Source organism: Danio aesculapii, chromosome 23 (assembly GCF_903798145.1).
Source record: "Danio aesculapii chromosome 23, fDanAes4.1, whole genome shotgun sequence".
Classification (NCBI taxonomy): domain Eukaryota; kingdom Metazoa; phylum Chordata; class Actinopteri; order Cypriniformes; family Danionidae; genus Danio; species Danio aesculapii.
In genome coordinates this window covers 30,183,712-30,210,013 of record NC_079457.1, presented here as the reverse complement: position 1 = coordinate 30,210,013, position 26,302 = coordinate 30,183,712, and the positions used below count along the sequence as shown (strand labels likewise).

General features: G+C 38.3%; 1 protein-coding gene across 2 annotated transcripts in view; it reads right to left on the bottom strand.

The window, feature by feature from the left end:
• Positions 1 to 4,800: 4,800 nt before the first annotated feature.
• Positions 4,801 to 26,302, bottom strand: part of zbtb46 (zinc finger and BTB domain containing 46) — a 137,986-nt gene continuing 116,484 nt past the window's right edge. The window contains exons 4-5 of one of the 2 annotated variants that reach the window (XM_056449141.1): positions 14,713 to 14,888; positions 4,801 to 7,738 (exon numbers count right to left, since the gene is read on the bottom strand). In XM_056449141.1, the coding sequence (XP_056305116.1) occupies positions 7,313 to 7,738; positions 14,713 to 14,888 (602 nt within the window). In that variant the 3' untranslated portion in view covers positions 4,801 to 7,312. Of the gene's footprint in view, positions 7,739 to 14,712; positions 14,889 to 25,400; positions 26,238 to 26,302 lie in introns of those variants that run through there. The other variant, XM_056449139.1, reaches the window with a different exon arrangement.

The window sequence follows — 26,302 nt, the reverse complement described above, 5'->3', positions numbered from 1 at the left end:
TGATGCCATTCCTTTTCGAGCTCACCAGCTGACCACTTACCTCCATGTGGAGGTAAACCTAAAAAAAACAAAAAGAAATGTAAATAAAAATCTTACTCATACCTTAGGAGCGGTATAGCAGAAAATTTTGACAGTTTTAAAACCTTGCCCTTTCCAAACCGCGGTATACCTGGAACACGGTTATCATCCCATGCCTAGCCTGGTTAGCACAACTTCCATATAATTTTATCATTCTTTCTCATGGTATAACCAATTGTTTCCAGATAGTCATTTTCTTTAAATAATCTTTTAAAAGAGGGGTTAACAAAAACTACTTCTTCTCAACAATGTCGTCTGTAGCTTTAAATTGCATGAGCCATTTATTGTTCAATGTAAATCTCTCTGGCTGTCAGTGTGTTCACATTTTTTAGCTGAGAAAAAAATTGTTCTGTAAGTGATCCCAACAATATCATTTCTCTACATCATAGCCGTGGTCTGAACTCTTCTGTTGTTTTACATTCAGAGGGATTTTAAGAACGCTATCTTTATTGTTATATCTGTAGTTATTGTGTCTTGGTGTGAACGGGCCTTAAGGGTATGTTAACACCAAAACAATGTAATGAAAACAGAAAATGTGACTTGGCATTTTGTGCAGCACAAATCCAGTCCTTCCATTGCAGTTTTGGATTTCAAAAACCTGCCTATACCTGTAGACTGAACATGTTACATCATCATTGGCATTCTTATAGTTTACACAGAGACAGATTTGCATTTTGAAACCTGTCAAAAGTTTATTTTCAATCCCCTAATATACTGTTGCTATGTAAACAAACGGACAAAACCATAAAAATGTTCTATTTTTAGTTGAAAATGGCTTATGTAAACGCCCCCAAGCAGACTTGAGGTTTGTGATGAATAGTCAAAGATACCTTTCAGTTTTTACTGCTGATATTTGGTGCCAGTTAATAGTCAAAGATACCTTTTCAGTTTTTACTGTTGATTACTGTTGATATTTGATGCCAGTTTATCAGCCCTACTAAAAAAAAACAGCCTAAACAGTTTTAGCTGGTCAACCAGGCTGGTTTTAGAGGCGTTTTGGCCACTTCCAGGCTGGTTTCCAGCCATTTCCAGCCTGGTCTTAGCTGGTCAGGCTGGGAGATGACCAGCTAAAACCAGCTTGACCAGCCTAGCCAGGTTGGGAGCCCAGCCAAAACCAGCTATGTCCAGCTTAAACCAAGCTGGTCAAGCTTTTTTTAGCTGGTTTTGAGCTGGTCGTTTTCCAGCCTGACCACCTAAGACCAGGCTGGAAATGGCTTGAAACCAGCCAGGAAGTGAACAAAACCCCTCTAAAACCAGGCTGGTCAACCAGCTAAAACCAGCCAACCAGCCTTGGCTGGTTTAAGCTGTCTTTTTCAGTAGGGAGAAAGTGACAATTTTGTTTTCTTTGACTCGTTGGATGGAAACGCTGCTTTATTCGCACGTCTTTTATGCAATAATTCAGTTTTGCGCATAAAGTTAATTCGCATTTTTGAATGGAAACATAGCTAATGATACTTTGCACTAAAGTCTGTTACTGTGTATTTTATCATTTATTTGATCATTTTATCATACATACTATACTGTGTATAAAGCACTATTGCAATATAGTTGACTTGTAACTTGTAAGGAGTTATTACACTTTTCTTAGCAATCATAGAAATAGCGATAAACATCTTTTGTACTCAACTCTTTATTTTAATTATTTTAAATCTCCACAGACTTAGAATCAGTACCTAAATAATAACAATATTCAATAATAACAAAATTTCAATGTACACTTGCCAAAGTAGAAATCTAGATACAAATCATTTTTTAGATTAACCAAGGAACTGTATTTAAAGGGGTTTTTCGCTACAATATCATATTTTAAACTGTAGGTCATGTGTACTGTAGCTGTGTGAGCAAACAATATCTCTGAATGTAAGATGCTCAAAGTTTAATACAAAGGGAGACATTGGATTTTACAGTGTTAGCTTAGCAAAGCCTAGAGTAAATGAATTTAGAGACTACAAAAAATACATCAGGGTTAATGAGATCATAAATGCTTTGAGTTACGTGCATTCACAAAGCAAATACACCCTGCGCAGCAACAGGGCATGGCCAGAGGTGCTGTAATGTTATTGACTAAAAGCTTGAGTCTAAAAGTTGCAGTCCAAACGCTGCAATTTCCACAGAACTTCTTCTGTTTCTGCATTGGGCTTCCAAAGGACACAACATAAAGAGTGAAGTACTTACAGTTTAATTTTAATTATGTTCCAGAGAATTATAAAAATATATAGCTCTAGCATTTGACAAAGGAGAGCTTCCAGAATCTCTCCCAGTTCAGCGCTGGATTTGGCTAAAAACATCTCCAACCGACGAAGCTGTGGATTGTGAGCCACAACCTTCAAGTGTTTTTATTTGTTAAAATGGATCTATTACATGCGCAGTTTCTAGCATTAACAGTATGTTGTAGCGAGAACGTAGACAAGGATGTTAACAACAGTAAAGGCTGTTTGGCACCGCTAACAATTTAGCTACAAATGTATATTTATCAGTCAAACCGCTGTAAACACTCACAATCTTCAGCAGCACTGCAGTGTCTCTGTATGTGGCCACTTTCCCTGCAATCTACATCTCAAATAACAAACTCGCAAAGATGTGAATGTTTCATGTTACTTACACATGTTACTTACACATGCTTATACCGAATATATGTGAAAGACACTTGTCAGATTTTATTTTAGAGAGCAGACATGAGGTTCAGCTGTGTTTTCTTCATTTTATGTCTGATTCAGCCGTTTATACAGCGCATGCTTGTAGGAGCGTGACGTGGTGATATGAAGCCTATTGGCAAACAACAGCACTTTATGTTAGCTGATCAATCAGAACCTCTTGAGGGTTAGCCGAGTAGCTTTATATAATTAAACTAAGATCTATAAAAGATCTATGATCTATGATTTTCTAGAAGATCTAAAGTAAGATCTATGATCTATGATTTTCTACAAATGAAGCATGAGCACACATTGCTTTGCATCTTATAAACACAACCAAGCCTTAAAAATACACTGTGGACCACCCCTTTAACTGTTCTGAAGGATAGATATAATAATAATAAAGGGAATAAATCTGCTCAAAATATTTATTCCTGCCCAAGAATATCTAAAACGGACATATTCAGTTTTATAAACATTAATCAGAGAATTAATCTTGTTCTGATAATATTTTTTCTTCTGGAGAAAGTCTTATTTGTTTTATTTTGGCTAGAATAAAAGCAGTTAAAATTTTTTTAAAAACTATTTTAAGGTCAAAAATATTAGCCCCTTTAAGCTATAATTTTTTCGATAGTCTACAGAACAAACCATCGTTATACAATAATTTGCCTAATTACCCTAACCTGCCTAGTTAACCTAATTAACCAAGTTAAGCCTTTAAATGTCACTTTAAGCTGTTTAGAAGTGTCTTGAAAAATATCTAGTCAAATATTATTTACTGTCATCATGGCAAAGATAAAATAAATCAGTTATTAGAGATGAGTTATTAAAACTATCATGTTTAGAAATGTGTTGAATAAAAAATTCTGCTCTCCGTTAAACACAGACGTCTTAAGTTAAAAGGGAGCTGAATGGAGTAAGGACCTAATCAAAATTGCTCGACTCTGCAGTTCTCATTTCATATCAGGTAAGTTCACGCTATGCTGAATCATACACATTTCTCGTTTTTGATTGCAGCAATGATTTCAGCAAAAACAGTTAAACATGGTAAATTAAACTGCGGACACTGAATGCTTAGAATGAAATGTAAAAGTGTAAGTTCACATACCCTGCTGTACAGGTGCAGTTCGCTGTCAGAATGCAGTTGTTTTGCTTGTTGATGATCACTCAGGCCTTGTACAGTTCTGTCTTCTTTCCTTGTCTTTGGCTAGGCAGAACCTCGGTTTTTAGCACTATGTAGTTATTTTTCTGGTAATCATGGAACATTATTTCTTGCACATGACAACACAGAACAAAATTGTAGGCATCCAAAGACTTGTGGCCTTTAACTTCTCTCTTGTAAAATCACTTAGGAGTTTCAATGAGATAGTTGGATATTTGGGGCTGGATGCTTATGTCTTATCCAATATCCATTGGGAGGGTGCTATCGCAAATGGATTTGTCAGACGAACGTTGCTCACTTAAACGTTAATTTTGCCAAATAACTGTGCTTATCAGTGGATGACAAGCTGTTATAATACAGTGAAAGCATGATGTAAATAATATATATCATATGTAATCAACATAACTTATTTCTAAGACAACAACAAACTCTGTACAGCATCGGATGTCATTCTGTCGCTGTAAATGCTAGCGCTCCTGTTTTTTTCTGCATCCTTGCTGCGCACGCATCCTGAATGTTTAAAAACTGGTAATTCGTCTATATATTTTTACTTATGGGTTGTCATAATTAGCTTTTTTTAATTATAGAAAACTACTGTATTCTGCCTTGTTGAAATAAACCTGTATCAGACAAATAAAAGACTACTGAACAAAACTTTTACACAGAGGAAGCAATACAATATTTTTCACAAATACTGGCATAATGCATATCTGAGGTGTTTAATATGAGAAAAATCAACACACTTGGGCACCTAGAGCCCACTTTTAGGTCAAGTGCTTAGTGGGACACATGCTTTAGTATTTATTAACCCATAGAAGTGGCCTGATTGTGAATCACCAGGACGTCTGAGTGCATTCAAAAACAGCCCATTCTTAACCCACATTTACTGGTGATGAATTCAAATGACGTGATGCGCTTTCCTTTTAAATTCCAACAGATTTTATTTCAATTAAAGGCGAAGAACACAATAAATAAAACAAACAAGAAAAGGCTAAACGTCCAATTGTTTAAAGGAATTTGGATAGCAATTGTGCCTGGCGCTCGGACCAGTTACATTTGAGGTCTAAAGCTTGTACAAACTCTCATTGTCAAGCACACACACATCCACATGACCGTGTGTCGGCCTTCAGATGCAGGACGATGGCATACAGTAGAGCACATCCATTGAGTATGTTTCCAAGGGCAACAGAATTAAAGCTGCAATTCTCAATGTACTTTCAAGTGGCCCTTTATAACATAACACCATAAAATCTGTGCTTTCTCATATGTAGTGGGGAAAGAAAACTCAAATCAACCAAGCAAATCGCTGTTTGATCAAAGCTCTGCACCAGTACACCAAATGGAAAACAAAAGCACTGAAAAGTATACAACGTATACCAGATTATTATTTTTTGGTATAATATTCATTACCTAGTGTACGTTAGTAATATAGAAGCGTGTGCTGAATATACCTGTCTGTCAACACTTAGTAAGTTAAGCTCTCAGAAGGTTCATCCTTCAAAAATAAAATAATAATTAGGGAAAAGGAAAAAAAAGAAATCACTCAGAAATGCATGGAACTGGCACAATATAATTACTTCTGAAAGCCACATGGCTTGCTGTCCATAGAAAGGCAAGATTGGAAAGTTTTACACTGTTTTTCAAGAATGGAAATACAAAATGAAACAAATAATAAAGCTTAGTCTCCAGCACTTAATAATAATAATAACAATAACAATAATCATAATGATAATAACATTAAGAATTACAACAATATCAACAGTAACCATAATAATTAAAATTTGTTAATCATAATAAGTAAAGCATAATAAAGCGTTTTATTCCCATTGTCAAAGATTCTGGCACAGATTGTTAAAACAATGAGTAAAAAGACATTCATGGACCCGGTCCTTCGCTCTCTCACACACACACGCGCACACACAGAGTCAAACAGAATGACGTGTAAAAAGACTAGTTCATCTTTGATACTCACTCACGCACTCACAAACCAAATAAATAAGCATTTAGACCAAAGAAATGAACAGCTATTTCACTTTACAGCACACGTCAGTCCTCTTGGTCTCGTTACAAAGCGTCTTTGTGTTTCGTCATCTCTGATGGACTGACAACAAAAGTAAGCTGTGGTTGGTTGATTAAGAAATCGATGCATATTTCTGAAACTTCCAGAAGTTAGAGCAATAAATATTTAGTGGGAAGGCATGATATCTCCCTGTCACATCACACGGCTTTAAGATTTCAGAGGCAGACTCAGTACAGTACAATGGCAAGGCTGCGAGGAAACACGTAAAAAGAGGGACGAGAGGAGAGAGTCTGAAATCGAGTATGTTAGCTCAAGTTAAACCGCCTCTCACGCACCACACCTACAAAACACACACATTTGCATACAGTTGTTTTGTTTTATTTTCAAAGAAACAAAGCCACGCTGCGAACCCTCTGTATAAAACCCTTCCCTGACTGTGTCCACTATGGAATGCGAATAATGAGGAAATATTACAGCGGGACACGGGTAATATTTCCATAAATCTACTCCTCTCCTCCGGTCTCTCTTCTTTGCCATTGCTGAAGACTAGTTTTCTCTCGCATAATAGAGAGAATAAAGATTGTTGAGAACTAGAAAGATTCGTTTCTGCATAGTGTTCACCCACCTTCCCCCTAAACCATCTCATTTTTGTCGAAAACACTAAATCAACTAATCTCACTCATATATGTATCTATTTACATGATTTTTCCCCTTGATATAAATGTTCAGGAATGAAAATTGCAACCCAATAAAACATTACAAGGCATACATTATAATTAGCAAACCTAGCACGAATGTTCATACAGTATATAACAGTCATAAGGACATACTGTGTATCCTTAAAGGTAGGTGCGGTCACCATATTCATAATCTATGTAAATTGGAATAAAAATGTAAACCACAGAAACAGGGAATCGATAGGAATCTAGTCAACGTTTAAAGTGCAAGTCTGTTGCAGTTTCTCAACAATGTGCCAAAAACAAACTGGTGCAAGTCTTCCGACGTGAACTGCTGCGCAATAGATTGGCCAGTGCCCCCCTGGTGGCGGCTGGCCGTATGGCAAGAGCACATCTTTCGTACACTTTCTCTGTCTGACCCATCACAAAAAGCATGGCGCTGATTTTTGGACAATCTCCCGAGACGACACAATCTCTTTTGTCTGAAGAAATAGCAAACACATACACAGAAACCCGTTTGGTCCTCAAGGAAGAAAGGAGACAAACTGAAGCCTGGGTCAGAAGCACATGGAGTCGGGGCGAGGAGACTCTCCACTGTCTCTCCTTTTGGCAGCCCTGTGGGCATCTTAAGGATCTCTTTGTATCCGGCTCCTCCAACACACTGAGATCCGATTGCCCCACCTTAAGCGTATCTCCTTAAAGGAACAGGTGGTCGACCGTGGATTGGGATCCAGGCATTGGACTAGGAGATCCAACTGAAGTCTTTCTCGCTTCCCGCCCTGGTGTCTCCTTCCAGGGCTGAGTCGCTTTCCTCTTTGCCATCGTCTATTGCTCTGTCGTCTCGCTGCGACATCCCTGAGCCTGCCCGCCATTTACCGTTCTCCTCCTCCCCTTCTCCCTCCCCCATCAGCTCTGCTTCCACCATCATCTCTTCTTCGCCGTCTCCGTCTGCGGTGTCATCAGGGAAACGGTGGTCCCCAGGATATAAGAGTTCCTCTTCTGGCGAGCCGTCCTCGCCGTTTTGGTCCAGCAGAGCAGCCATGCCTCGACCTGAGCAGTCTGCGCACACACCGTGCCGACGAGAGCCGTGTTTGATGCCCACGCTGGCGGCTGACATGAAGACGCGACTGCAAACTTTACACACGTACTTCTTGTCCTTACTGTGTACCTGTGGGAAGACAACAATTAGCACTTCATAAGGTTCTATAAAAAAATACTTTCTTTAAATAATTTGTTTCATTTTTTTCCCATCTTATTACGTCACCCCAAAATATTACTAATTCTGAGTGTGCCTCATGAAGGTGAGTGGGCTTGATAAACCACTTGTAGAAACAGTCTCTCTCTCTCTCAAACCTTCCCCAAGTTTGATGGGACAGACTCAGACACAGAGGTTACTGCCCCGCACACTATAAAAAGCTTGCTGAGCAGGAGAACACAATGGTGTAAATGTTGCGTATCTGATGTTTGATACATTCAAGGAGTGTGTGCTTTTTTGAGCTTGTAAAATATAAGCTTCAGGTCATATATCTGACTGCTTGTATTTAATGACTAAAACTTATACATGAAGGAAAACTGAAAATTGACGAGGTGGTGAATTGTTTATGCATCTTGATATCGAATGGAATCAAATTGATGACATGATAATTGTAAACGAACCAAATTGTGAGACTAGTCTACGTTCACACACCTAGTTTCATCTGTAGAAGCAGAAACATTCGATTCACATGGATCCATAAAAACACTGTTTAATGCATCTAAGGCTAGTAGGTGGAGATGTTACTTTGCACATTTGCATGTATGGTTCTGAAGCTGACCATTGTTGTTTAAGTTACAAAGGGCTCATACATGGACTGAATATTTAGAATATTTACTGAATATTTACACTAAATTATTCAGTTTAAAAATCTTTTTGCTTTTATTGTGTTGTATAAATGCACTCACCGAACACTTTATTAAATACACCTGTCTTACTGCTCACTAACACAAATTTCTAATCAGCCAATCACATGGCAGCAACTCAATGCATTAATCATGTAGACATGGTCAAGCATCAGAATGGGAAAGAAAGGTGATTTAAGTGACTTTGAACATGACATGGTTGTTGTTGCCAGACAGGCTGGTCTGAGCATTTCAGAAACTGTGATTTTACAAACAACCGTCTCTAGGGTTTACAGAGAATGGTCAGAAAAAGAGAAAACTGTGCCTCAGTTTTGTGGGTGCAAATGCCTTGTTGATGTCAGAGGAGAATGGCCAAACTGGTTCCAGCTGATAGAAAGGCAACAGTAACCCAAATAACCACTCATTACAAACGAGGTATGCAGAAGAGCATCTATGAATGCACAACACATCCAACCTTGAAGCGGAAGAGCTACAGCAGCAGAAGACCACACCGGGTGCCACTCCTGTCAGCTAAGAACAGGAAACTGAGGACACAATTCTGAGGACACAGGCTCACCAAAATTGGAAAGTAGAGGATTGGAAAAATGTTGCCCGGTGTTATGAGTCTAGATTTCTGCTGTGACATTTGAATGGTTAGGGTCAGAATTTGGTATCAACAACATGAAAGCATGGATCCATCCTGCCTTGTATCAATAGTTCAGGCTGGTGGTGATGTAATGGTGTGGGGGATATTTTTTTGGCATACTTTGGGCCTATTAGTCCCAATTGAGCATTGTGTCAATGCCACATCCTTACTGAGTATTGTTGCTGACCATGTCCATCCATTTATGACCACAGTGTACCCATCTTTTGATGGCTAATTCCAGCAGGATAACACACCATGTCATAAAGCGCGAATCATCTCAGTCTAGTTTCTTGAACATGACAATGAGTTCAGTGTTCTCAAATGGCCTCTACAGTCACCAGTCTCAATCCAATAGAGCACCTTTGGGATGTGGTGGAACATTCGTATCATGGATATGTAGCCGACAAATCTGCAGCAACTGCGTGATGCTATCATGTCAATATGGACCAAAATCTCTGAGGAATGTTTCCAGTACCTTGTTGAATCTATGCCACACAGGATTAAAGCAGTTCTGAGGGCAAAAGGGGGTGCAACCTGGTACTAGTAAGTTGTGCCTAATAAAGTGGCCGGTGAGTGTATACAGTAATTTATGTCACTTTATAAGTAATCATAATTAAGGCAAGGGGCGGCATGCGCTAGACATGTGCTATAGGTGAATTGGATTAAGTAAATTGGCTGTAGTGTTTAAGTGTGTGTGAATGAGTGTGTATGGATGTTTCCCAGTACTGGGTTGTGACTGGAAGGGCATCTGCTGTGTAAAACATGCTGGAATAGTTTCCGGTTTATTCCGCTGTGGCAACCTCTGAAATAGAGACTAAGCTGAAGGAAAATGAATGAATGAATAACTAAGTCAGTTACATGAAAATGTAGATCGATCTTACTTAAATCTGAAAAGATCTTTGATCCCTAGATTAGTTTCCTAGCAACTTTCTGCATTATGTATAAAATTAGCCACAATTTATCTGGACTTTATATAGGTTTTGCTTTTATCCAAAGGGGTTTCAGTTTTATTCAAAGCATACATTTAATCATTATGAAAAACTCTGTGGGAATCAAATCTAAGACCTTGACATTGCTAATCCCATGCTCTACTTTCACTTATGGTTTGCTTTTTATGTGTACTGTACATATACTGTGCATAAATATCTCCAAAATCATAGCAAACCAATGCTGCATTCACAGCGAAGAAAAGAATTTCAACCAAGTAGAGTCTCTTTTGCAGACCTTTGAATTTTTTCACCACATTATAACGAAGCGGTGACAACATGCGGCGGTGTAGCATATCGGGTGCGATCCATCATGGTGCGGATCATGAATTAAGCAATGTTTAGGTGTTAAACGTTTCAGCGCTAAGCAGAAGCAGCGCTGTCTGTTATCATGTCACACTATTACAGGCCCTTTGATATGCTTAAAACCAGAGCTAATTTCTGTGGCACGTCTCTTAGCCACACAGAGACCCAGAACATGTGCCAAAGCATGTTTATGAGTGCCTCCCATGAGAAGATACAGTAAATACAGGCTTTAAGAAAGAGAGAAGGAGAGGAGGTGTTAAAAGGACTGCTGGCAATAAGGGCAGAGAAAAACTGAGATAAGAGGGGTTTATGGGATACGGCGGAATCCTGTATTTAATAGAGGCCCACTAGAGACTCCAATGTCTCCCACACAAACATCTTTACGAAAAGCACATATGCTGTTGAGTCTTTCATTAAAAAGAAGAAATGTTAAAGCATGTGCTTAGAAATTTGTAAAATTCCACAAAATAAAATCATTACGTTTTGTGGGGGTTTTTCTTGTTGCGTTTTTGCTAATCGTAAAGGTCCAGATGTACTTATTGGAATTGCTTTCACAATGTTGTCTTAGGGTGCTATCACACCTAGACGTTTGTTTCGGGTTCTGGTGCATTTGCCCCATTGGCTCAGTTTGTTTGGACATATGTGAACACCACAATCGTGCTATGATCAGCGCCAAAACAATTGGTTCAGTTGAAACGAACTCTAGAGCGGTTCTGGGGTATTTTAACCCTGAAATGAGAGAAACTCTGAGTTTTCCGTTTCAAAATGGCAGGTTTGTCAAACTCGAGAAAGCAGGGTAAGTCAAGCCTGTTTAACTCAGAGTTACTCTGTAAACCTAACCTGGTCAGGAGCAGGTTTTATTCTCTAGTTTCTGTCGTTCTCCTCCCATTTTTTAAAGACGAAGCGATATTTCTCACCTTAGTCTTTTGTTTCCACCCACCTATTTTAATGCCCATTTTGGATATGCACATGAAAAATGATTGATGGAAACGTCATGATGCACTTAACTTTTCAAAATACGCATAAAAACATATGCGCATAACTGAGTAGGATAAACTTTTATTCGTTAAGAAAAGATGTGCATGAACTGCGATTGAAACACTTTTATTGAAGAAATTCCAGTATGCGCATTAAAAATAGTTTGTTATAACGATGATGAAAATGTGTGCTAATGGACAAACCAGCCGGCTGAGAAACACTGTAAAACATCTCAAATGTTATTTTGGTCATTCTAAAATGCCTTAACCATTTCAGTATTATTGTTATTATTAAATACCTCTGGAGCTTGTCAAGAGCATCTGTTCTCCGCATCTCATGGCTTCAAATGCCCCCACGCTTTAATTATGTGTCAACACTGTCTTTTGAGGCGCAAGTACATTTATTAAATAAAGAAAAGATTCATGCAGCTCCTTCTACAGCAGTAAATTCTGTTTTTACTGTTGATATTTGGCGCCAGTTAATCAGGAAGTGATGATTTAGTTCTCTTTGATTCATTGGATGGAAACGCTGCTTTATTCGCACATATTTTATGCGATATTCCAGTTTTGCACATAAGTTTAATTAATATTTTTAGATGGAATCATAGGTATTGCCTACATTTCAGTCACACAAAGAACAAAGTCATGTACGAGAATAGCTTGTCCATTTTTCATGAATAATTATCTTCAATTCACTGACCTTCAACATGTTCTGTAACTAGATCACTGGGATTATTACTCATTCTAAAAACTATTGTTTAGTTCTGCTTACATTCTAAATGTCATATCAACCTCCACCACTGGATCAATAAAAACGGCAGACACACAAGTGCACTTTTAAATCTATTAAAACTGATCAACGTGTGTAAAAGTGGGAGCCTTAAATTAACCATTTCCACTGAACATTAAGCTAAGATTATATGCAATCTTGTTTTGTCAAATTTGTTGTAGAAACTATAAAGTAGCCTATTTTCTGTCATTTAAGGCAATTACATCTGAGATAGCTGCAAAATTACGGCCATATCCCCACTTTTTCAAGTAAAAATTTTATAAAGTTACACATTACATTACTTATTTTATTATAGATGTAAAATTACGCATTAACTTGAGGAGCTATGTTTTCCTACACTAACTGTCTCTGTTTCACTAATGCAGTGGTGTTTCTTTTATAAACATATGGTCATATTTGCTATAACTTTGCATGAGCACATCAAGTTCAGCTGGAGAAAGAAATGCTGATCTCTTTTTCATGGTGACTCTTAATATATGCGCTCCATTGATAATGCCTTTTTATAGTTGCGGTGTGCACGCTTAACTCTGAGTTGGTCTACTCGAAGTTGATTGACCTAACTCAGATCGGCTGTTCTGAAACCTAATTCTGAGTTTTTAATCTCTCGGTAAATCAAGTCAGAGTTCAAGTTTACACTCTGAGTTGGTTACTGAAACAGGCCCCAGTTGTAGTGAAAAAAGCTATATGATCCAACGACCTAACAGACCAGGCTATATCACAGTGTATTATGGATATGCAAAAGCATATATAAGGCTATTAGAAAAGCGAATGATGGGCAGAGATCTCATTTCTACCGGTAAAAGTGCATTTCATGTCGAAAACGAAAGTAAAGAATGCTGTCTAACTGAACTATTAAAAAAATATATATATCTTTAACTTTTTGGTTAACTGGACTGATCTAGAATTGATATTAAGGCTGGGCGATTAATCGAAATCGACATTCAGAACCTATAATCAATCAAATTTTTCCAGGTCAAATTTTTTTTTTTTCAATTACTTTCCCTACTTTCCCAGTCACATGACACCACTCTCTTACTCCCCACTCACACAGTGCATCAGCGTCAATGCTTCCCATTCACTTTAAATAGGTGACATCAGGCGTTGCCAAACTGCACTGTGGATCCGTCGGCACCGCTTCAGCATCGTTGCTCGCTGCAGAAGTTGGGAATTTCTCAACTTTTCAAGTGCCAACAGACACGTCAGCCAATCAGATCACTTTATGCAAATACACCAGTTCAGACAGAAGCCGATTGAACTGATTGAACCGATTTCATTTGCTGACGCTGCTATGACAATTGCGTCAGCTCCAAATGCCCCTCTGTCAAGTGTTGATACTGAAGCCCCATGTGAATTGGGCGTTAAATGCTGATTTATACTTCTGTGTCGAGTGCACACGTACAGGCGTCCGGCACAGCCTTGACTCAGTCGAAAACTCCTTGCTGGGGCTGACACCAACACTGACGAACACCTACAACTACACATTGTAACTAAAAATGTAACTACGCGCCTGAGATGCCTTGAGACAGCATATTTTCCATTACATTAAAATCATTATTTACATAAAAATATTTGTTTACAGAAGATGCAAGAAATGCACTGTTTGAAATATTTTTACAGGATATACAAGAGTTACTTTATTTAGAAGACATACTGCTTATTTTCTACTTTTAATATAAAAAATTATTTTAATATAAAAAATATTTGTTTCCAAAAGGGCAAGTTGTTTATTTTCCCTTTTTGTAAGAAAATTTAGTTTTAGGCAATGTGTGTTTTAATTTCAATTGTTCAATGTTGATGTTCAATAAATAATCATATATAGTAGGTAGTGTGGTAATGCACTCTTCATTCAAAAATCTCACTTGTAATATGTGTGCATATTACTGTACAAAACTTGTCAGTGAACTATGAGGGCAAATTTGTTTGGTTTTTATAAATAAATGAAATAATCATATAATATATATATATATATATATATATATATATATATATATATATATATATATATATATATATATATTCATTCATTTTCTTTTCGGCTTAGTGCCTTTATTAATCTGGGGTCACCACAGCAGAATGAACCGGCAACTTATCCAGCACGTTTTTTACGCATGGGATGCCTTTCTAGCCGCAAACCATCTCTGGGAAATATATGTACATATATATATATATATACATATATATATATATATATATATATATATATATATATATATATATATATATATATATATATATATATATATATGTATATATATATAATGAGGCTATGTATGAAAAACTCTTACCTCTGATTTATATTTGATGATGGCTCTGTCTGTGGGTGTCACCATTACAAATTATAGCGCACCTTTATGACGAATGACAGCTGAGCGGAATCCCAAAAAATAAACCAAACTCTGAGCAAAGTGAGGAGAGTTTCCTCGCACATGACTTGTTTGAACTATTTTGATCAGTTTAGAAATTTTGCTGCGTGAAAGCAAACCGCATCAAGAACAAAAAGTTACATCGTAGCAATTTAAATGCCTATTTTGAAACAAACAACCGATCTGTTGCACTCACCAGTGTGTGGCGTTTCATGTGCTCCCGTCGGGTGAACTTCTTCCCACAGATCTCACAGGGATACGGCCTCTCTCCTGTATGTGAGCGCATGTGCCTCTTCAGGATGCACTGGTGCATGGCGGAAAAACTGCAGTATGGGCACTTAAACTTCTTCCTGATCACTGTGAAGTCGTTAACTGTGGATAGAGATGAAGAGATGTGAGGAGAGTTGCTCACAGTCTAAACATATGCAGGTTAAGCCACTGCAAGTATGAAAGTTACTATGTGAGAAGCGTTAAAAGCCCTGCACATGGCCAAACCTACTTACCACAGCACTGGGTTAATCTCTCTGTTTCTCTATCTCTCTGTGACTTTAATTAACAGCCGCCACTGTGGCATTAGCATAATGAGCTGATTCATGTTAACCCTAATTATTTTAATGGGTGGAGTCGGGCTATTGTTATTTTAGGAGAATTTTGTTAAGCCTTAAGGCATGACCAAAAAGCTGAAATGACTCAACTTCAGAATTAGCCTCATGTCTAGCATCATGTCCAGGTCATATATTATATATTACATGTATTCAGTGGTGGATAGAGTACTGAAAAATCACGCTTAAGTAAAAGTACCATTACTTGCCTAAAAATGTAGTGCAAAGGAGTAAAAGTATCTGTTGTAAATATTACTCAAAGTAGGAGTAAAAAGTAGACCTTTCAAATGTACTCGGGAGTAGTGAGTTTTACACTGGGAAAATGCATTTACATGTAATTTGTGGATATGTGTAAACGTAACATTCTGTAGTGCATTTAGTCATTGCCTAGCAGGCACATAACATCATAAGACATTAATATTAGGTTAGATTTAGGTCGTGATGTCAGGTGACCAAAATTCAATGTCTAGCCAGCTTCTAAGGACAATGTTATTTTGACATCCAATGACATCCAAATTACGATATTTGGTTGATTTTAGGTTGTGTTAAAAAGCGACCAAAATCCAACGTCAAGCCAAAATGGTAAACCAACATCATATTGACTTCAAATACTGACATTTATTCATCAGGTATGGCAACCAAAATCCAACGTCTCATAGACGTCATAGTGGTAAAGTCTACACAAATTCAAGCTGTAACATCATTAGACGTTGATATTTGGTTGATTTTAGATTGGACGTTGGACATTGACATCGGCCTGATGTTTTCAATTTTCAATTCCAAACAAAATGCAACGTCCCCACAACATTGGGGTACAACATCAATCTGACGTCATGTTGACTTCTTGTGCTTGCTGGGTGTTTAAGGCCATTTCAGTCTTCATACAGTAAACATCCGTCATCTTCTCATCAGCGACATGCATCTAAACAGTCTCTGGGTCAATGCGTGTAACGATTTTGGACATCTTCTTGGACACTTTTAATGCTTCCAAACAGTTTGCTGCAATTATAATGCGCCCATGTCTTGAGGTAGTTCATTATGAGGTGATTTACCTTCTATGTGTGATCTTGATTGAACAGGAATCACAGGACTGATTTTTCTAATCCTCATAGACCAGAAAAAATAAAGTAGTGACTGCAGGTTGAAGGAAAGTAGTGTACAAAGTAGTGTAAAAGTACAGATACTGCAGTAAAAATTTACTCAAGGGAAAGTAAAAATACACATTTTTAAAACTACTTAGTAAATTACAATTCCTGACAAAAACTACATTATTACAGTAGTTTGCATATTTGTAATTTGTTACTTTACACCACTGCATGTTTTTTTCTGGAAAATATGTTCATGAAAAAGGGGCTACATATGATCCAATAACCCAAAATGTAGCTTAATACCAGGTGTAAACAAGGCTTGGGTTCATTTTTAAAGGGGGTTGTTTACACAATGATGTTTTCAGCCAAAAACTGGAAACTTTTTATGCCTTTTGCCTGCTTGTTTATGTGATAATGGCATGATTGAGACTAAAAATGCACAAATTTGAAAACAGGATACAAAGTGGACATTTTTGTCACCCAAAACACCCGACAACGAAAGATTGTGAAAACGATAACGTCATGTGTGTGCATAGTACAATAGTATAGTGTTTTGGGAGGAGTAGACTAAAGGCAAGCGCAAACAATGTAGTGGTGTTGTTGCTAAAGTGTTTGCTAACCAACAGCAGAGAAGCACCTTACAATTTATTTTAAAATGCAAGGAAAAATAACTAGATGTAAAGGTATTCTTAGTCTAAACCTAGAATTATTTCCTTTGGCTTTATCTGGTTTGTTTAGCATTCATATTACAGTCGAAAGCATTCTTGGACTACTTGTTTTGTGTGGACTGAAATAGCAGTGTTCAAATGAACTGCATCAACAAAGCAATAGCACCAAAGTTTGATTGAATCTAACCAAACCGGTTAAGTAAACAGAGTAAAGGAAGTAGTTTATTTTATTTTCATATTTGGGATAAACAGTGATATGGACATGTGATATGATTTTAGTGAGAGTCAGTGTTCATTATGGTATTGTTTCTGCCACTTTCACATCTACATACTGTATAATCCTTTCCAATCCCTTCTGTCGTTTCATTGTGTCATCTAGTAGCAGACACTGAAGCTAGCCAATGCTCTTCAAGCACTGACAAACTGCAAGAGGGATACTCTCCCCAACTCACCTGCCCTTAGCTACCAAAAGCAGCCCCAAAAGACAGTTTCCTTAGCAACCACAGCACTGAAACAGATTTTACTGCTCAAATTCAACAAAGAAAGATGGAAAACCCACAACGCAGCATAGCATAACATAGCTTCCTATTGTTTGCTGAACAATTGCTGCACAAATTATCAACCCAAACTCACAAAACCAAACATCAATTCAAGCCCTTCTTGTTCTTGTAATTTTTCTAGCCTCCAATTCAGACAGAAGCAACCACAGTGCATGTGCTTTGTGCTATTCATACTGCGATGACTGTAATCTCATTAGACAGTGGTCTAGACTGGCTCAGCTAATAAGCGGATGAGAAACATTTAGGTAGGAACATACCTAAAGCTCAGGTTTACTTAACAATACACGCATGAAAGACCTGATGAATGTGTGGAGAAATGGCAACACATTTACAGAATCTGACAATCTATACTTTTTAAACAGCTGAAGGGTCAGTTCTGCACTATGAAAGAAGCTGAAATTTAAAGTAGGAAATATGGTACACTTCCACAATGAAACCCGAAACCCGAAACCCGTGCACCCCCCACCCCCCATGGTCTTCTGGATTTTCAGAGACAAATGTTGGCAGATATGCTATAGGCACGAGTGAGTACTTGACAACCAATTCGACAGGATGGCGTACTGACAAACTACTGGCATGTATAACTTTTTTTACAGCGCGACATTGGCAAATATTGGCCTGGTGTGCATTATACAGCATTTTTATTTTGGTGGATTTGTTTGGCACTGGGATTGTTTTGACAACATTAAATGCTCTTTCACTGTGTGCCTCTTAGCCTTTGTCTAAAGGCTTGTACACACTGTGACGTTTCTCGCTCATGCTAATTGTCAACGTTTTTCTGAGACATTTTTCCCCATTTAAACTCAAACTATTTTCACTGGGGATGAGAAGAGTGAATGCGCAAAATCACTCCCTGGGCCCAATCCCAATTCTATTTTTGTACCCCTTCCCCTTGGCCCTTGAAACAGAGTGTGAAGGGGAAGGGCTTCAAAATGTACCCCTAAGAAATTGGACAGAACTACAGCACCTGCACACATAATTATATGTCATCGTGAACTTTTACTTCATATGAGATCGACGATGGCGACTGCTGTAGTTATTCCTGTTGTCTTATTTTTTAGTATTTATTTTCAGGAAATCACTGAATTCAATGATTTCATGTTATCATAACAATATAATGTGGTAATAAGCTAGTAACTGTACTGTGCATGTAAACACAAGAAAATAACATTAGCGTTATAGCAGACATTGTAAAGTGTATCTCAGCCACTAGAAATTTCTTACAGGGGATTCGAGACTCAGATGTGAAAGTATGTTTTGGGACTGCTATACAGGAGTTATTATTAGGGATTATAGATAAGGAAATTTAGCAGTTTTTATTTTAGCGTTTTTTTTTAAAGCATGACGATAAAACACGAACGTGGTTATGAATATATTAAAACACATGCTTGTTTGTCGTAAAAATTTGTATGACAAAAAATACTAATTTGTGCATCTCCTGACTTCCGGGTGCAGCTATCCTCCCGCTGTGGCTGGTGTATTCTGGGAAATTCTCTTACCCCTTGGTTTTGAGTGTGGTCCTGAAAAATCTCCCTTTCAAGGGATATTTAGCTCTTCCTCTTAGCCCTATGCCTTTAAGAAAAAGAGAATTGGGACACCCCTACCCCTTCACGTGAACATGCAAAACGAGGGGTAAGGGGAAGGGCTAAGGGGTAGAATTGAGATTGGGCCTAGATGGCGCTTAATGAACTTGCAAGTCAGGAAAGAAATGTGAAATGAAACTCACTATCGAATCCTATTTGCTACTCTCCATAATAACTCCATCCTGCCATCATTATTATAGCTGCTGTTGTGTTTATCATGCAGATCTTTGTGTTTGGACACCAATAAAAAAAAGCAGTTCCACAAAAAAAATATATAAATGAATAAAAAATTATCATGAGGTGTTTTATGCATTGGTGTGGACCATCACATTGGCGCCCTTTATTTAGTTATGAGGTGTTAAACAATAAAAGAAAAGAGCAAGCAAAAACATGTCCCAGTGTCAACAGGCCTAAGGTTGCTTTTCCACTGCAGTGCCAAGGAGAGGCTATTTATTTAAATCTCATGGTGTACTATTTCAACTATAGTAAAACAACTTCTAAAAGAATTTAATATGAAACCATGCGAACAGATTAAATACAAGAATGGAGAAAAGAGTGCGCTTTTATTATCAGCTGTCAGTCAGCGCCCGCTCTTTGGTCACTTCGCCTTTGCCATGTTCTGTTTAAATACAGACAATCGCACTCACAAAATCGGAATTGACCATCAAGATCTGCAGTGTAAATGCAGCTTTTGGATATCTTTTCTGCTGGAGATACTGTTGTCCTAAAAACATAAAAAAAAAAAAAAAAAAAACGTAAAAAAAAATATTACATTTACCGCAGGAACGGTATAAAAGAAAATTTTGTCGGTTTTAAAATATTGAATTTCCAAACCACGGTATACTTTGATAACAGTTATCGTCCCATGCCTAGTTCATATTTTGTTATTGGTAAGCCTTGCTTGGAACCTCAGCTGACATGGTACTAAAAAAGTACCAGATACAAGGTACTGTACACAGAGCAGCCGTAAAGAGCTATATACAATCAGAAAAATCCAACTGTCGTACACTGTAAAAAATGGCCGTGATTTTAACGGTAAAAAAATGTAAAAATGCTACAGTACAAATCCGTAACCTGGTTAACAGTATGTTTCATTAATATATACGGCAAATAACCGTAAATTGACTTTCCCAGAATTCCCTTCATGGCACATCACCTTTTATGCTTTTTGTTGACATTACTATACATTTTTTACTTGTTTGCCCATCAGTTACGTACAATTTTATGTGTGTTACCATACTGGTGTTTAGTAGCTGTGTGAATGACACTGAGCACCTTCTATATATTGATATACATTTCTTCTTGTGGGAAAAGTTGATTGAGATGGGCATTGGTTCATTATGTAACTTCCACCTGCATATGGTTGTGCTAACGTGTCTAACTGTGTAAGAAAAGATGTGTAGATGTTGGTAATTCAAAATGCAGACATATTACCTCGATAAATTAACAAAATACGGTAGTTTACCATAAAAATCAGAAATTACTTTTATGGTTTGTACAGTATTTTTAACGGTAAAGCACTGGCAACCACAGATGCTGTTTTTTTATCGTAAATTTTACGGATTTATTTTTTACAGTGTACATCAGGGGTGTCCAAACTCGGTCCTGGAGGGCCTGTGTCCTGCTGAGTTTAGCTTCAACTTGCTTTACACACCTGCCAGGAAGTTTCTAGTTTATCTAGTAACAGCTTGATTATCTGGTTCAGGTGGGTTTGATTAGGGTTGGAGCAAAACTCTTCAGGACACCGCCCCTCCAGGACCGAGTTTGGACACCCCTGGTGTACATGAACCATTTAAAAAACAAAGGATCTCAGTTTTTAAGTACATTTTATTGTGAATATATACTAAACCTCCAAAAATCCTGTTAACTGGATTTCAAATTTAATTGGTAGTATACCATGTTTATTGTCCTCAGTACAAATAAAAAAACAAGTTTTCATAATGATTTACATCAAAATTTATTGTCTACAAAATTACAACCAACCATTTACACAACAGTATTTTTCCAAAGTACATGATCTACAAGAATCTGTGTTTATTCTAACAGTCTTTTTTATGATCAGTAATAAAAATAGTGCAATTCAAAACATCTGTGCCTGAAATTTCTGATGCATTTTTACATCCACATTTCAGTCAGAGAGCATCAGTCTTTTTGTTTCCTGAGGAGAAAGTGCCAAGACCTTGAAAACTTCAGTGCAAATCTCTTTCTCTCTTTGCATAGGTGCTAAACAGTGGTTCCTTTCACAAATCACCCCACATTCAACACACCACAATACTGTTTGAAAGATTACTATTATACACACATTTTCAGACTGCATTCCGTGCAGACGTTTTGACTGACAAAGAAATGGAATAAAACGTCTCATACAACACACAGATTGAATAGTCTATGCAAAATGTTGACGAGAGCTGACCTTCCCACAGATGCCAGACAAAAATCTCCATATCTTCCTAAAGAAAAACTATCAAATGAAGAGGCCAGTGGGAGTCTTGGGTATAAGACATATGGGTAATTTAGGTGGTCTTAGTGTGACAATCCACTTTTCTTCTTCACTGCAGTGTCAGTAAGAGCGATGTTGACACATTGCCACATTTGATTTACTGCATAAGAGCACATACACCCAAGGGTTTATCCTGCTTCAGAAAACACTGCAAGTCCATTGATTTCAATAAGGACAGTTCATCACAGAGACAAAAAAAAACAAGAAGTTGTGAAAATGTTAACTTTTGCTGCAGTCTTTTTGACCAGTTGCATACATTTCTAAACCCATCCAAACCCTCAGAGTAACACGTACCTTTTCCTCCGAATGCTCCATGAGAGCTTCCTCTAATGTGTAAGCACCCACTGATACACTAATGAACTTGTCATAACTGTTTGACATATGTGGTGTAAAAAAATACATCTAACATAAAAACAGTGCCTTAAGGAATTACTAAGAGTGTACACTGCTTCTGAGATTTCCCTGAACTCTTAATTAGATGCGGTATGACTGTGGTCTGACCACTCACACGACTAACATTACAGATAAATTAAAATTCCCTTTAGAAAAGACATGCTCAAATCCTGCTCCTGGTGGGCTACTCTCTCAGCTCCCAGCATCAACTCAACATGAGTCAGAAGGTCTGGGCTAAACACTTAAAGGCTGATTTATACGTCTGCATCGAGTGATCGCCGTAGTCATGCATTTATACTTCTGAGCGCTGTTTGTGTTGCTCTGCAATGACGCTTCCGAAATGCTAGCTGGCAGTAGGTTTTTACGCTCCTTTGTGTCGAGTTTCTTAATGGGTGTTTTGTTTTTTCTGAACAATACCTTAATGTACAAGTAGCTAAAATGTGCTCATTCAGAGGTGGAAACCGGCAGACATGCAACAACTTTAATCCTGAGGTAAACACAAATTCCATCTAGAGCTACTTCACGGGACTCGACACTTAGCTCCAATGGGTTTCAACAGTTACGCTATAGGAACAGGTTTGCTTTAAGCACTTCCGTTTTCCAAAAATCTGTTAAAAATGGGTAAACTCTTTTAGATTTTACAAAAAAGAGTGTCCATTCCTGCTTCTGGAAGGCAAACGTGCTGCAGAGTTTAGCTCAAACACACTTGTCTGGAAGTTTCTAGTCAGGTTCAAATTTCTAATCACACAGTCATAATGTAATGCTGTTTTGAATGTTGGGAAGAAATCTGCTTGGAGTTCACCAGTGTGGTCTTGACAGAAGTGTGTATTGAGAGTGTACAGCACCTGTAATGATAGATATCATACAGAAGGCTAAAATCATGAATGGGAGAACAGACTCTTGGGCTTATTGCAGTGATCCTCAACTACCGGGCCATGGACTGGTACCAGTCCGTAGATCAATTGATACCTGTCCGTACAAGAAATCAATAATTAATTCTGTTCAAGTCTGAATGATTATTTATTTTGAAAGAAATCTTTTATTTCGAAAAATAACTATTCTTTTGTTTACATCTCAGTCACTTCAGTGCCAACATATAACCCACAAGCAGCAAAATGAGTAAGAAACAGACGTCTTTGGAAAGTTTCTTTGCTAAGTGGAAAAGGCCGAGTGAAGGACCCGCAAACTGAAAGGGAATGGATCCGCAACCCATTTGTCAACAAATCAGGTGAATCCACCATGTCTGTGAAGAAGATCAACTGCTGGAGATCACAAATAACCATGGCCTTTTAGGGGCCATTCGCATATGGCATCTTTTCTAGAGTTCACGCAAGTTTGTTATTTCCAATGGAGGTGCGCAGCCTTCCAGACACACCCAATTGATGAATTGAGTCACATGGCAAGAACTGGCTGATCAGCTTCATACTTTGTATGGAACATACACATTTGGGTAAGACTAATTATCTCAAAAAAACATAGAACACCCAAATACTGCAGTGCTTTGTAATTTTCTCTATAAATAAAACTTGTATCAGAGTGACAGCAGTGTTTTGTCAGCTTGTCATCCTCTGAGAAAACGGTTGATGGTTGCCTAACAACCTACGAACCACTGTCCTAAGCACATCCACCCCCCTCCCCCACCCTCGGTCCATGGTAAAATGATCAAGCGTTGACCAGTCTGCAGTGATTAAAAAGCTTGGGGACCACTGGCTTAATGGACATGCATACACACCATGGCCATTGTAAGCCCACAAAACCACAAGTTTACAACTGGTCACTTCACGAGATTTCTCTGATCGGATAACTATCAGTTCCATTTACATTTGGCCACATAAATGCATCTCCGCTACTCAGATATCAGACTCCACACTTCAAATCCCATACTATTACCAAATGTAACAATGTCTTGTCAACTAAAAATGCAGTGTATCTGACACTTTCATTCATTCATTTTCCTTCGGCTTAGTCTCTATTTCAGAGGTCTTACTATTCCAGCATATGTTTTACATATGCCCTTCAAGCCAAACCCAGTATTGGGAAAATCTGACACTTATTTAAATATTTTTTTTTGCATAAATGTAAGCTACAGTATATATCTTCTTTGGCATATAAATGATTTTTTAAATGTAGGCTTCAGGCTTTGCACTCCATTCGTGTTCATTATAGGCTAATAAAGCCATCTATTTTTTACTATTTTGGGTTTACATTAACACTGTGCCTTTTTAAAGGAATGAAATGCTATATTTTTCTTATTAGTTTTCATCTCTATTCACAGAAATACACACAGGTGTGTGATGTGTCTCTGTTGTTAATGCTGTTATTTGATATTAATATAACATTCTAATTTAATTATTTAACGCTTAATGACCAGTCAAAAATAGAATGGAAAAAATGTAATAAAATGAAACAAACATCCCAAACTGTCATCTGTGGCATTGTGTTTTGCATTATAACATGCTCTCACACTATTTATTTATTTTAAAAATTTTGGTACAAGTACAATTTTTGTGGTTTCAACAACCAGATGCATTTAGACCTGTCCAGTTTCATCTGGAATGCATCTCAGACCCCCTTCAAGAAGTGTTTTCATTGATCAGATTTATATTCAACTCTAATGCTATTTCAGAGCTACAGATCAGAAAAAAAAACCACATGAAGTGACCAGGTGTGAACAGCCCCATAGTTTTCCATTTGGAACTGCGCTTTGACAAACCGGTTCAGGTGTGCTTATAGGGTTAGGACTAAACTCTGCAGGACAATAACCCTTCAGGAACAGGTTTCTATAATATTGATTAGACATCATATGAAAACACACTCACAATTTAATTAGTTGGAAAGGGTCCAGATTAGTTGGGAACAACCGCAATCCCATTTTACTTTTCCGCTGGCTATATTGCAGTCCGGTTTGCAGGATAGTGTGAGAACACACAAGTACTGATCGCAACTTTAAAGGGCTTATGTCTTTTCCTCTCACATCTCATTTATCTGTATATTTAAGGTCAGCATGGGTGAGAGCAGAGAAGAGCTAATCACTGACATAATTCCTGCACTCACATACTCACTCGTATACAGCACACACGCACACACACACACACACACACACACACACACACACACACAAGAAGATGTAGCAGGATGAAAGATTTAGGACATTCCCTAATCTATCCTCATCCCTCATCATCTCCTTCAAGTCAAGCGCAGAACACAAGAGAGAGATTCTCCTGCAGAGGGCAGCATTGTGCACAGATTTAACAGCTGAATTCACTACTTAACACTTCGACCACTCACAGATCCCCCTGTGCTTAAGCCCATATAGCAGATTAAGCATATGATTAGTTCACTAGTAAAAAAGAGGGGTGCAAAGCCACCCAAAAATGAAAAAGCATTGGCATAAAATGCACTGAGATCACTGTGTTCTCCAGTCTTACGTTAGACCTTGGATAATCCTGCCTGGTGCAAAGATCGACAGCTCTTTATGTGGAAAGAGGAATAATGTCAAATGTATTTATTTTGCATAGAAATCGGCAGCCATATGCGGTAGTCATTTAACACAATTATGAAAGACAATTTAGGTTTTATTTCCAGAATATACAAATCTGACATACAGTAAAAATAAAGGTAGAAATGTCAACAGTGCTGTGGCCACAAGGCCTTGATGGGGACGACTTGAAGTGTGTTACACATTCCCTTATTAATCCAATATAAAGTGTTGCTGGTTTGGTGAATCAATCGTCTACACGGATATGGCCATGATGGTCTTCCTTTAAACCATGCAAGTTCCATAACTGCTCAGTGGGCGAGATTCCCGATTGACAGCAGATCTTGCCGTGGGTGGCCAGGTTTTTCTGTGTGCTGAAGGTTCGGGAGCAGGCAGGACACGTGTACACTCGCTCGCTGGAATGCACGGACGACAGGTGGCGGTTCAGGTCCGTGCGGTCACGAAAGTGCTTGAGGCAGTACACACACTGCATCAGCTTCCGTTTGAGGTGGATGGTCTTCTCGTGGCGGTCGGCGTTGGACTTGAGAGTGAAGCTGGCGGGACACTGCGAGCAGCGGTAGCGTGCTGGCTGAGGGTTGAGCGGAGACGCGGAGGCCACTAGTGGGCGATGGTGGTCGAGGCAGTCCAGCGAGAGAGCCATGAGTGAAAGCGTGTGGCTGTATTCGTGCTGTCTCAGTTGAAGCAGGCTGCTAAACAGTTGCTTACACAGAGAGCAGGCAAGCTCCTGCCGCCAGCCCGGCCCTCCGCCCTGCACCTCCGCCACACACACTCCATGCTTCTCCTCCACCATCTGATCTTCCTCTACAGGAACCTGGATGCGCTCCAGCTCTGAGAGGGAGGGAGGGAGAGAGAGGTGAGAACTAACGCCAGGATATCAGCTTATGAATGTGAAA